Source organism: Palaemon carinicauda, chromosome 1 (assembly GCF_036898095.1).
Source record: "Palaemon carinicauda isolate YSFRI2023 chromosome 1, ASM3689809v2, whole genome shotgun sequence".
Classification (NCBI taxonomy): domain Eukaryota; kingdom Metazoa; phylum Arthropoda; class Malacostraca; order Decapoda; family Palaemonidae; genus Palaemon; species Palaemon carinicauda.
The window spans coordinates 2,951,009-2,964,812 of record NC_090725.1 but is presented as its reverse complement, the minus strand read 5'-3'; the positions used below and the strand labels follow the sequence as shown (position 1 = coordinate 2,964,812).

The window sequence follows — 13,804 nt, the reverse complement described above, 5'->3', positions numbered from 1 at the left end:
ACATTTTTTCTCTGGTATATTTAGCAGTAAATTACCTAAGAATAAGTGCTAATAGGAGCTTATTCACTGGCCGGCACAGGTTCAAGCCCAGAAAATGGAAAGTTAATCGAAGAGGCCTATAAAGGCGGAGAGATATAAAACAAATAGATCTATAACGTGTTAAGCAAAATTACCAAAAACCTAAACACACTTCCGTCTAAGGGAAGGGTCGGCCATTTAAAAGTGAAAGAGAGTCCATACTCTCTTCGTCACCATAATAAAATCTATCCAAAACGAGTTCAAGTTTTGAAATGAAGAAAAAACCCCTGCATAGCGAAAGCTCAAAACTGGAATAGTGTACTTCACCAAATCGTTGTGAAAACAAATCCAGTTAGGGACGGCGTATTTAGTAGGTCTTGCCAGTGGCACGACAGAGAGAAAATTGGTTCTATGTTGACATCGAGTACTTGAGTACCTACTTGACAGATGGCGCTGTTGATGTACACCCCCACCTGTATAGCGATCGCTGGCGTATTCCGCCCGTAGGTTTTTTCTGTCGGGCAGCAGAGCTGACAGCTATATGATCATCGGGTAAGTTTAATATTGAAAATTCCTCATTATGATGATGAAACTAAAGGAAATATAATAAATTAATTTCAGGATGAAAAAAGCATAAGTAAGTCGAAATTATGTAAAATTAGCTAAATAGATGATGAATACTGACAAAGCACATTGGTAGTGAGGTTAATCTCTATTTGGGTGCTTTCTGAATCACCTGAATGACTGCCCAGATAATATTTCTCTTGGAGTGTCTAAAGGGCCTTATAATTACAACAAAATAAATTTGTAATATGATTGGGTTTTCTTAAAGTATTATAAAAATATCATCAATGATGGTTTATCATGTCAAGTATTCTTTATAAACTTTTAACCCTTTTACCCCCAGGCTATTTGGAAATTTCCAACCCTTAACCCCCAGGGGGTTATTTTTTTCCCAGCACATTTTGCAGTATACTTTTTTTTTTAATTGCTCTAACAGCCTTAATTTTTGTCATAGAGAGGTCAGGTTGGTCTCATTCTCTTGGAAAATGCCTGAATTTTCTCAAAAAATTTTATAGCATTTTTTTGCAAGGACGTACTGGCACGTCCATGGGGGTAAAGGGATGGCTTTTGTGAAACGTACCAGTACGTCCTTTGGGGGTAAAAGGGTCAAAGAATAAAGTATTGCTTACCTGCCCTGAGTTGTTCATAGGAATTAAGAAGATCCCAACACTTGATAGCAGTAGTGAGAGCTTGTGATAGTGCCCCAGCGGCAATTCCTGCTGGTGCATTTACTGCTAATCCCACCATTGAACCAGTGCTTGGCTGTCCAACAGACGAGTTCGAAGTGGGACGACTTACTGTGATAATGGGAATTGTGGGATCTTCATCTAGAGATGTCCTGGATCTTTTAGGAGGTACAATGACTGAATCTTCTCTTTCAACTTCAGGAGATAAAAATGCCTCGACTAGTGTCATGGGAGGATTTGAAGAGAGGCTACTCTCTGCAAAAGCAGGGGTAACAATAAAAATATAGTAACATATGAAGTTCTTGAAATTAAAAATCTATCTAAATACCAGAGGAAGACCTGACATCCATTCCTCTAAAACTTTTTAATCAACATTTTTATTTATGGTTTTATGCCATGATTTCAATTCACAGAGTTGTATTGGGAACTGTAAAGAACACTCTAAATTTCATACAAAACCATTAGCTGCTACAAAAAACCTCACTATTTTCAATCTTCAACAAGAATATTTTTGAAACAGGCAAAATGCAGGGATATCTGTCAAAACTACAATAACTAACTTTTCTGTACTAGACTAATTTAAAAAAAAAAAAATACTTAAAAATCAATTAAATATGCAATAAAATTTCAGTTTTTCATACCTTCATTAAAGTCTGGATACAATCGTTTGGTGTAGTCCATCAGAGCATGAAGAAAAATGGTGAGAGTGGTGTAAAGTACTTCTCTCACATCTTCTCCTCCCTCCCCTTTTGGGCCACCCAGTCGTGCTCCCCCTTCAACAAGACTTTGAATTCTTTGTAAGATGAGCTCTCTGTTACTGTTAGAGAATTGGAAAAATAGAATTTTAATAATGAAATTTCTTATTTCTATGCTCACCTGATGTTCATATTGCTTCTTCTTTAGAAGCTAGTTTTAACCCTTTTACCCCCAAAGGACGTACTAGTACGTTTCACAAAAGCCATCCCTTTACCCCCATGGACATACCGGACGTCCTTGCAAAAAAATGCTATCAATTTTTTTTTTTTTTTCATATTTTTGATAATTTTTTGAAAAAATTCAGGCATTTTCCAAGAGAATGAGACCAACTTGACCTCTCTATGACAAAAATTAAGGCTGTTAGAGCAATTTAAAAAAAATATACTGCAAAATGTGCTGGGAAAAAAATAACCCCCTGGGGGTTAAGGGTTGGAAATTTCCAAATAGCCTGGGGGTTAAAGGGTTAATTGACATTTACCTGTAAAATTTTCCCATTTTCTTTCCCTTCAACCAACAAGTGCCCTTAGTAAATGAAGGAAGATCATAGTGGTAAATGACACACTGGATTCTTTGTCTCTTCAGTTTCAAAGTCAAAATTATCCCTAACATCTTGACAAAACAAAGCTGTGGGAAGGAGGGTGGCCATGTATATAAACATCAGGCGAGTATAGAAATAAAAATTTTGTTATTGACATGTTTATCTTTATGAACCTCCCTCCCCTGATGTTCATATGGCTGACTCCATACTCTACAAGAGTTGAGATGCTAGTGAGGGAAAGAGATAGAATAAATTTAATCAAAAGCAATACACCAGCTAACATTTACTGACCTGGTCTAGATTACTTTTAACAAACCATCTAGAAATAATAGGAAGTACAGTATATTGCTTTTAAATGATATTTCTTGTTCTAATTGGTATATCTTGATCTAAAAGATATTTTTGATTGATACCACATAGATTATTAAATTAAAATCCAATATACTCGCTGAAAAGGGAGTTGAAAATTAACCAAACTTGAAATTAATTAGACCATGGCTTTACAGCCACTATGCGGCTTAAAGCCTAGCAGTCTTCATAAGCAAACCATGATTATTTAAGATAATGTTTAGCAAAAATTGACTTGGTATATGTACCTTCATTTTCAAGCCTTATATCAGATTTCTATATAATGCTTAGATGTCAGGATGCCTGAAAACTTTAAATCAATCAATCAATCTATATAATGCTTTGTGAGCGACTGAGACTAAACTTCAAATTATGAATGATATTGCACTTTTGGTCAGTGGTCAGTGGTTCCTTAGAAACCTTAATTAAACAAAGCAAATTAGGTAGGCTATCTCTAGCACCCAAATTCTTTTTTTACAAATAATATTGAAGGGCTACTATGGGACAAAGAAACCTGTTTTCAGCTGAAATGCTTTCATCCATTTCAGACAAGGTATGTGAAAAAATTGAGGCAAACTCTTAGCCTTAAAATATTTTTTTTGTTCTGAAGGAAGACAAAAGGGACAAAATTATCATGTGTTCCCCAAAGGTTACTTTCTCAGATAGTATTTATAGCCCACTAATGTGTTTAGCTGAAGCTAATGCCAACAGGAAAAGGGTTTTAGATCTTTAAGAGAAATATTTCAACTGTTCAAAATTCAGATCATTTAACAGTAAAACCACATCCAAATTTTAGAAAATTTACCTTATGACTGGAAGCCTTTCTATACTCAATTATTATTATTATTATTACTAGCCAAGCTACAACCGTAGTTGGAAAAGTAATGTTATTCCAAGTGCTCCAATCGGGAAAAATAGCCCAGTGAGGAAAGGAAATAAGGAAATAAATAAATGATGAGAACAAGTTAACAATAAATCATTCTAAAACAGTAACAACATCCAAACAGATATGAAGAATATAATGCAATTGTTTTAATACATGAAAGGGACAGATCTAATTCCTGATGCTTGAGCTCAAAATTAAACATGGATCTAAATCCCTTAACGGCTGAAATTGAAAGTTTATCATAAAAAACTAAGCGTAAAAATCTTATAATATCCAACTCTTAGCTTTGATAGTGAAGATTGGTAGATTGTTTTTTAGAGCCTAAAATAGGCAGACTAGCGGGTTTCAGAAACCATCAGGTTTCTGAAGATATGGTGCACAATTCTCCATGCAGTCAGATATAACATGGATGGGTCACATTTGAGAACAGCTTGCACATATTGGCTTTGTTCTGCAACCTTCTTGGACACTCCGACAACAGGTGCCACTGTGAATTATGCCTTCTGTGGCCAAAAATTAGCTAATAGTGTCATACTTTTGGCAGAAAACCTATACTTGTTAAAGACCTGCTGAACCATGTCAAACAATGGGAATGATAAGTAGTAAAGAACCCCTACCAGTATTCCATGAGAGGACTACTAAAATATCTAAACTAACATCTTGGCAAATAAGGGATAAGTGGATATTTGGAATACTTATGTTATGGAGAGTAGAGAGATAAGGATCAAGGCTACCATGTCGGTTTTAAGCCTCGCAAATGCAAAGTGGTTAGAAGATTGGCTAAAAATGTGGGAGACCTATGTTACTGCTATTGAAGAGTCAAGTAAATACAAAATTTGATGCTTTGTGAGAAGAACTCCGATCTGTTAAATACAGTGTATAACTACACTTTTTAGTGAAAAGTGCATTAAATTACTAGTTAGCCCTTGAGGAGATAGGTAAGGGCTTGAAAATTTGCAGGTTAGTCGTGAAATAATCATCTGAACTGAGAATTAAATGAATTTGTGTTACTGTACCACAAAATGAGTTACTGGTATTTAAATCCTAATACAGTAAAACAAAAACTGTGTATGTTGCAGCAAAAGCAAAGTTTGGAGTGAAAGTAGTGTCATCATTCTCTCTGTAACCTATGAGCTTTGCTTTCTCTGCTTAGATGCAGCCTTTTAAAACATTACAATAACTGCAATGAAAAAGTATTTCAAAAACTTCTCAGCTTATTACAAAATAGAAATTAGTAAATTATCTTGAAAGTGTTGGATATACATTTTTTCGTTTACTAGTCGTAATAATGTACACTAAGGATGATATTATAATGAAATTTATAACAAGGTTAGGTATCAGACTGGTCTGATCCAGTCATTACGTCTTTGAGGGATCAAAGACTTAAGAAGAGACTAAACGAAATTAAAATAACATCCATTCTTCATTATAGTGATAACAATTTAAACTCTAATCCCCCAATGAAAAGAGGGAATTAAGAGGTTTAAAGGGTAGTTTTATTATAAAATTTCAGGAGCACTTAACTTATGCCTAATTGTTCGCAACTGGCATGTTAGTGCTGCGCCTATGTGGAGGCTCATGGATGAATGGCATGGCCTATGTAATGAATCTTCCAAATAATAGCAATGCATTATTTGTGAATTACACGTTTTAGTATTCTTAACTAACTAGAGTTCTTCACTGAATAAAAATAACCCTATATAATATTCATATTCTATTTACAGCTAAACTCGTAAGGCTAATAAAAGCACTTGTCTTAGAATTTATCTTACGCATTATTTACATTCAAATCAACTGCGTAGTCCGTCGTCAACCTCAATTTTCTGGTCAAATAACTCCCTTAATATTAAGGCCTGCTACCAAAGGACATTTCATATTTACTAAAAGAAACAATCATTACTTGCTCTATATTTTTCCAATAGCATACTAATTTCAATAGCCTTATTTGAAATGCTTCTCTCACATTTTATTTACATGTACTATGAGTTCAATAGCATAACATTAACCGCAGTTTCATTTATGCTGCCGATGCACAATATTTCATAGTTTTTAGCCTTGGTACTTGATTATAAAGCTTGGGAAATTATTTATTACAGCTCTGCCAGTGAATACTGAATAGAAACTTTGCAAAGAAACAAAGATTTCATTTATTACATGGGAGAGAGAGAGAGAGAGAGAGAGAGAGAGAGAGAGAGAGAGAGAGAGAGAGAGAGAGAGAGAGAGAGAGAGAGAGACCATGGACGTATGTAGATGTACGGCTATGCAATGTTTTATCGTGATAAATAGTCTTTTCATATGTACAGTTAGGTAAACTATTCCATATTCTGAATAAATTTTTTTTACTGTTACACAGAACTGTACAGTATACATTACCCAGTCCTACATTGCGGTACTAATTTACAAACAAATATTTCAGTAGTGTACACTATGATATCCGAAATGGATCCCGTCAATTCCGATGCGATCCATTTCTGATGTCATAGTGTACAACATAATTTAGAGTAGGCTATTTTAATGTTTGCTTTACCTAATATTTATAGTAAAATGTAATGATTTAACTACACTGTATGTTTTGCGTGATGTAGATGTATGGGTACAAAAGAGAGAGAGAGAGAGAGAGAGAGAGAGAGAGAGAGAGAGAGAGAGAGAGATTTGAAGTTTTCTGGTATCCTGCCATCAAATAAGAGAGAGAACTAATACTGTAATGAGTTATAAATGTATTATATGAAAATTATGATAGCTTATGTGATACTATATTAACTATATACAGTATAGTAGATGTTTTGAATAAGTTAAGAAATAGTATAAACAATACCCTTTGTTATTGATTTATATGTGCATCAGCTTATCTGATCACAGCACCCAAAATACTGAGACTGATAAAATACACCCCAAATTTTAAAAAAAAGTACATGAATGTTTTAATAAAGAGCATTTGAACTTTAAATAATTGTAATGTGCTAGAATGCAATAATGCTTCCGAAACGAAATTAAATATTTTAAGCTTTTTTCAAGAGAGAGAGAGAGAGAGAGAGAGAGAGAGAGAGAGAGAGAGAGAGAGAGAGAGAGAGAGATACCACCTATTGAAAAGTAATAGAATGCACTGTTTTTGTTTGTTTATTTAAAAGAAACAATTATTATCAAGATATTTAAGATTATAGTTTATAAAATAAGCTGTATTTCTGTTTAAGAAAGTATAGATATAACATACTGCGCAAGAGACAACACATAAGAAGTTGCGTTATGCTTCAAGAAAACGCATAGGCTAAGTCGTCTGAACGAAAACATGGAACACTTACAGTAATCACAGTTAAGCTGTACTGTAGTGATATCACTGTACATATATTACAGTAATATACACTACAGTTTCAGTGAGTATTAGGTTACCGTACGGTATTACTAAATAGGAACAACTTATGTTATACAGAACAGTAAGGCGATGATGACGACTTGAAAAACTTTACCTTAGCACAATACTGTACTGTAACCTTACAGTGTCCAGTACGTAGAGCACTTGTGCGAAAATGTACTGTACTGTACATATGATTATAAACTGTAGTAGAAACCAAAGTTAAACAATATTAGGCAATATTTACTGTGTTAATCATCAGCCCAGGCACCCGCTCGAGGCAAGGGGCAGTGACTTTTTATGTTAGGAGTTAGCCCACCCTAGTGCAGCATTTATTTGCGAAGATCCCCTTCTCACGGCTGTGTCTATAACCTAACTACCGCAAAGAAGGAAGGCTATTGTACGATAATCTGTTTGTTTTATAGATTGAATAGGATTGCAGCATGGAAAGGTTTAATAGCAGAAGGATCTTGTTGTACAAGGCAAGCCAGACTCGTATGTATGAGTCATGGAACGGTAAACACCTTTCAAGAGGGCTCTCTCGGTAGGGATTCTCATTTGGCACTTGTGAAGGAGTTTTCAGATAAGAATGGGGTGAAATCTTTAACCTTTTACCTGAAGAATCCTCCAAAAGCGAGAAGTCACCTGGATTCTGAAAATCTGAAATAAAATGCTCATCACTGAGCACGCTTGTGGGTGGAGATGGAGATCTGGCTCATCACTGAGCACGCTTGTGGGTGGAGATGGAGATCTGTTCAGATCTGTATAATCTGATACTAAATATATTGGAACTTAATCCAGTAGAGGCTGTGCTGGGGCTGAAGTTAAAGGTTCAGTATCTGTTAGCGATTCATGTTCGCTATCCCCTAAGGGCAACAGAACATTGACAAAAGTTTCATTAATCTGAAGATTATGAATATTATGGCTGTCATCTTCAGTTACCAGGGTCACAATGGGCTCTAGTGAAAGAGGATCATGCATTGCATGAAGGAGCTTACACTTGTTGCTCTCAACGGAAGAAGATGTGGAAGGGGGTCTATCCCTCTTAGCTCACTTCTTGTGACATTGCACAAAACTTCTCCCACTGGAAAGGTGGCCACCTCCTGTAAAATTCTCAAGGTGAATCGTACGAACACCGCTTACCACTGCAGGTCAGGCATTAGGAATGCGGATCAACCTCAACTTGGTTCATGAAGGATCCATATCGGTAGCCATAAAGGCTGGGGCATGTCTGCTTGGTACTTAACGCATAGTACCTGAAAAGTCACCAATTTAAAAAAAAAATCTCGGAAAGAAAAAAAGCACTGTAAAGGGTAATCCAACATGGAGTCGTGATCATAATGTTAGGATGGAGATCCATCCAAGATGGCAACCAGGAGTAGTGACTCAGCCTCTCAGAGGCATAAGTGTGCTATCCAGCCTTGGTGTTGCCTAGTAACTGTATATGGTTGCCAGTTATGGACCTTTTTCCCTTTCTGGTCATAGTAAATCGGCTTGGGAGTAAACCCATTTAAATGACTCGGAAGTCTGTATCCACGTTGGAACAAATAAAAATTGTACATGAATACATAAACCAACAGACAAAGAAATACAAAGAACATACCTTAGAGAGACATGCAGCACACGTTTACTTACGAATACCATAGAGAATACTGTATAAGAAAACTGATAATCTATTCCTCAGGAAATCATAAAAAATAATGGGATTACTGTACTATATATGGGATACCAAAATAAATAGCGTCCCTGGAATTTTGAAGAAAAAGTAAATACAGTAGTCTTGAGGAAGGACAGAAAAGGGTTGAATACTGGACCAGATGCACTTGTGTAAATATATAATCAGGACTTTTTTTGTAATAAAACAACCTAGCCAAAAATGCAATAACCTGAATTGCCCAAATTCCAAACCAGAGGTTGTGAGTTGTACCTCTTAATCATAAGGGAATATTACCACTTACCATCCATGCCCTTGCTCATTCCTTGGAAGAAATATGATGGAATGAGGTACAGACCATTAACTAGATCTAGTCAGTTCACTTGAACCAGGATCATTCATTTTGAGCTTCAATGTGACTGAACATCATTTGCACAGCTGATAAAGGCTACTTATTACTGGGCATGAATATTGAAAAATATGGCTTAATCATAAAAAACACTGCTTGTCAGTGGCAAGGAAATACTGTATACTACTGTAACTTAATACGAACACATTTACTGAACTGGTATTTTGAGGAATAAAAATATACTACTGTATCTTTATACCTATACATTTACTGATCTGGTACTCTAAGAGCTATGAAATATACTACTATAACTTCATACCTTTATAGTACATTTACTGACCTGGTACTTGCAAATCCTGATGATAAGTCCCAGCCAAGATTCCAGCCAATGAGTTGAACAATAGAGAAGAGTTGTTGCCAGGGATCTTCAATTTTACCATCACTGTCTAGAATACCCTATAATAGATCCAAATCAATATAAATTCTAAAATGCATAAATCTAAATTACCGTATACACACCATACAGTACATTATCATTTACACGATAATTGGATGATGATGCTCACAACTGAATAGTAGCAGAACTAGGTCAATTTAAGTTTCAAGTCTCAATTAAACTAGTTGTTATTATTAAAATACAGTTTAACCAGACTACAAAGTTCATTTTTCATTCCTGCCAATAGCCATTAAGATGAGCAACCCAATGCCCACTTCTAGTCGAGATCTAAAGATGAGAACAACAACTGATAAAAAGGAAGAAAGGTGTGGTTAAAAATTGAAGAGAGAAAAGGATCAAACTCTTCAACAAAGAAAGGTTGCAAGATTCAGGAAAACATGTGCAGGATGAACTTTCCAAAACTTGATAATAACATGATGGAAGCAGTCACTGAACTCTGCAATTGGAGGATTTGTAATTAGGAACAAAAAATATGGGAAGGTTGCTAGACAGGTAAAGGAATTACCCCACAGGAGCTCATAAGCTACAGGGCCAAAAACAGAATGTTAACTAGAGGGGCACTCAGTAGAGAGCATGCCTTTGCAACACCAAGTAGTTTTATTTTGCTCTTAACTCCACTGCATACTTGTACTCCTATGTTTTGTCTTTGGGTCATACCCGGCATGTCAACCAAGTTTCGTTGAAATTGGTTCAATAGTCGTTGTGTAATGTTCACAAACAAAAAATAAACTAACAAATAATTTGCCATTTACTTAACACAATTATTTTCAAAGTACTACTGCGTACTTGAACTTTAATGTACTTTATCCAAAATATTAGATTCATCCTTGGGTCATACCCAACATGACTACCAAATTTGGTCATTATCAGTATAGTAATTTTTATGTAAAGTTGCTCACAAGTAAACAAAAAAACAAACAAAAGAACAGAGACAAGGGTGAATACATACCCTTTGCAAAATATTTGATTTTGGCAAAGGCAAATACAAAATTTTTTTTCTATACTCGTTTATTGATATTTACCTCAAAGAGATAAAAATTTCCCATTTTCTTTCCTTTGCATCGACAGGAATTTAGTAAAGACCAGACGATCAATAGTAGCAGTTAATGGCAAGAAGTGAAACATCAGGGCCTCTTTGTTTTTTCAGTTTCAAAGTCAAATTATTCCCTATCTTCTCAATATCACAAATCAGTTGGGAGGAGGGTGGTCATGTATGTGAATATCAGGTGAGTCTAGAAATAAAAACATTTATCAATGAGATTTCATTTATTTCTATAAACCTCCTCTGATGGTTAATTTGCTGACTCCCACACTCTGATGGAGGTGGAATGCCAATAGAGGAGAAAGATAGGAGAACTATAGAATTAAGATACAGTATAAAAAAATAGAACTCTTGACTCAATTGGTCTATATTAATGGTAACAGTCCATCATTGAATTACAGGAGTCCAGATAATTTTTCTATAGATATTTGAAATAATTTCATAAATTAACTAAACTCAGAAAAGTTAGCTGTTAACTTTTCATTTGCTATTCATTATTTTTATTGTTCATTACTGTATACCTTTTCTTATTAGTGGTTATTCCTATTTCCTTTTCTCAGTATTTCCAACAATATTTTATCTGTTAATTCTATTTAATGCAGATTTTCCATAGACAAATCTACTGTTTATAACCTGGATATTCTTTCCCGTCACTGAAAGCTGTAGTATTTAAGCTCTACCAAGGAACTTCTGGCCTACTGTATTCTATTTTTAGCTATGCTCCCCTAAAAGCTTACATCAATTTGTTTATTTTATGAATAAACGTTATTCCTTTATCTCTTTTATTTCTTAATAGAAAAATTTGGACTTTTTTAAAAAGAAATCTCTTTAAACACAGCATAACCTAAGAACCAGAAATATGTCCCACTCTACTTTTCACTCCTTTCCAATTTGTGAGTAAACACTACGGTAAGAACTGGCGGTCATGAAAAATTAAGGTTTGACGGCTTTGACTGATTAACGAGTTAACTGAACTGGCTGCCAGTAAAGGGAAATTTAGTTTCTTGTTTGATCGTGATGCTTCATACTAAAAAATCAAAATTAGAGTTTAGTATAATTGACAAAATTTATATCATCCTGTGATGGTAATTCTAAAAAGCTTTCTTTAAAAACAAAGTACAAATATTGTTCTTTAACAAATAAGGAAGTTACCAGTTATCGTAATTTTATATAAGCCTAAATTCTAATTTCCTTATTTCTCTTCAATGATGTAACAATTCTTCTGGTAGAAAAAATATTCAAGCACACAATAATTAAATAACAATAATTCAATTTCAAAACCTTTATAATTTAGAGAGAGAGAGAGAGAGAGAGAGAGAGAGAGAGAGAGAGAGAGAGAGAGAGAGAGAGAGAGAGAGAGAGAGAAATTTTTCATTAAACAATATATTACATAACAAATGTTACTTAAATATACTAGATGTATGGAACTTTTATAACAATTTTTATTATCAATATCTTTAAGCAAAGGGATTATCACTAAATAGACTATATGTGATGGTTATTAAATCATGTGTATATTTGTTTGTTTTTCATTACTGCATTGTGCAGGGCAAAGGTAGGATGCAAAGAAGCATGGGCGGTTTGAAAGCATTGGGCTGCGCGCAGCAGTAATAACTATGAATAAGCGAAACTTCATTTAAATATTATATGGATCTTTGAACCGCGAATAACCAAAACCATAAAAACAGAACCGGCGAAGACGGAGGGCCGATCTTAATTAAATCACCTAGTAGGTTTTTTCCTTGTATTTATTGTTACTCAAGTGACTGTTGTGGTTGTTATTGCAGTTATTAATATGGACATCATTATTGATGTTTGTTCTTGTAATGGTTTTTGTTGCCATGGTTGCTGTAGTTGCTGTGTTTTGATAGCTGTAATGGTTCTGTTATAGTTGTTTTGTTGATATGGGTGTTGTTATTCTAATAGTCATTGATGTCTCAGGATATTCATCAGATGATGTCCTATCATTATAGATTAAGCATATGTCTATTCATAAAAGGGATTTTGACGAAGGAAAAATCTATTTCTGGGAAGAGGCCTGTGACGCCCGGTAAAAGGTCCTTCTTTGTACCTTTCCTAATATAAATCTTCCAAATATACTAGAGAAAGATAAAAGCATGGAATGCAGAGGTTACAACCCTCGCGCGAACCCCTTGTAGGTGTCGTGTATTAAACAAAGGCGTGCGAAAACCACTATTCACAGGCTGTCTTCCATTTAGATAATCCCTTCATCAGGCCCTAGAGAACATAGTTGAACTACCCCACCGACACCTACCACGCACGCCCTCTAGGACATCCTTCTGATTTTGGACTTGCTCGCAAGTTGAGATTGTTTTTACACAGTGTTTTTCGAAGAGTTTCTCGTTATTTCAACATGACTGATGTTGCTACTTCACCCTTACCAATGTTAAGTACCATAGTTTGTTTTGGCAGCTTATTGCAGTACCGGGCATTTGTTCTGTTTCCAGTATGATTATCTCCTCAAATTTGTTCACCGATATTTAGCACAATGTGTAACATGAATGTTTTAATCAAGATTATACGGTCTTGCTAAAACCATCTGGAATGAAAAGCCAGCAGACAAAAGAAATTGTTGTGCAGGCCTAGGACCATAATATTCCTTCAACATGTAAGAATTTGATATGCAGGTCTATGGTCCAGTTATTACATCAAAATAAGAGAAGTTGATGTGTAGGTCTAACTACCCAATGATATTAAATTAATAATATAGGCTTATGATGGATGATTTCCCAAATATTGCAAATGACTGAGTAAGTCTATGCTTAAGCAAACTGGGCTCTATCGGGGAATCAGTTATGTACTGTACGCCTCTTCATTTCTAAAGCGATTATTTATATAGTTTTGTTTATTTCCTGGGATAACTTTTATTCTATCTTAGTAAATCAACCAATGCTACAAAGCCTACAATACATAAGATGATAATTGACCAAGGTTGTGAAATTATTGTCAACCAATCAGGTTTAAAAGATATTTATGATAAAGAAGCGGGCAGAGTTTCTTACTGCACCGATAGATGATTTTAACTTAACTCTAAGATCACTGATCAAATAGCCTTCGATTCATCCCTACTAAGGAAGACCACATAATTATCATCCCAAGCAGAAAAGCAATACTCTATACACAAAATATTGCACAT

At 35.0% G+C, this 13,804-nt stretch overlaps 1 protein-coding gene across 1 annotated transcript in view; it reads right to left on the bottom strand.

Annotated features, from left to right (window-relative positions):
- Positions 1–13,804, bottom strand: part of IntS10 (integrator complex subunit 10) — a 124,804-nt gene that overhangs the window by 51,387 nt on the left and 59,613 nt on the right. The window contains exons 7-9 of the mRNA XM_068379564.1: positions 9,489–9,604; positions 1,910–2,085; positions 1,212–1,523 (exon numbers count right to left, since the gene is read on the bottom strand). Of these exons, the coding sequence (XP_068235665.1) occupies positions 1,212–1,523; positions 1,910–2,085; positions 9,489–9,604 (604 nt within the window). The remainder of the gene's footprint in view (positions 1–1,211; positions 1,524–1,909; positions 2,086–9,488; positions 9,605–13,804) is intronic.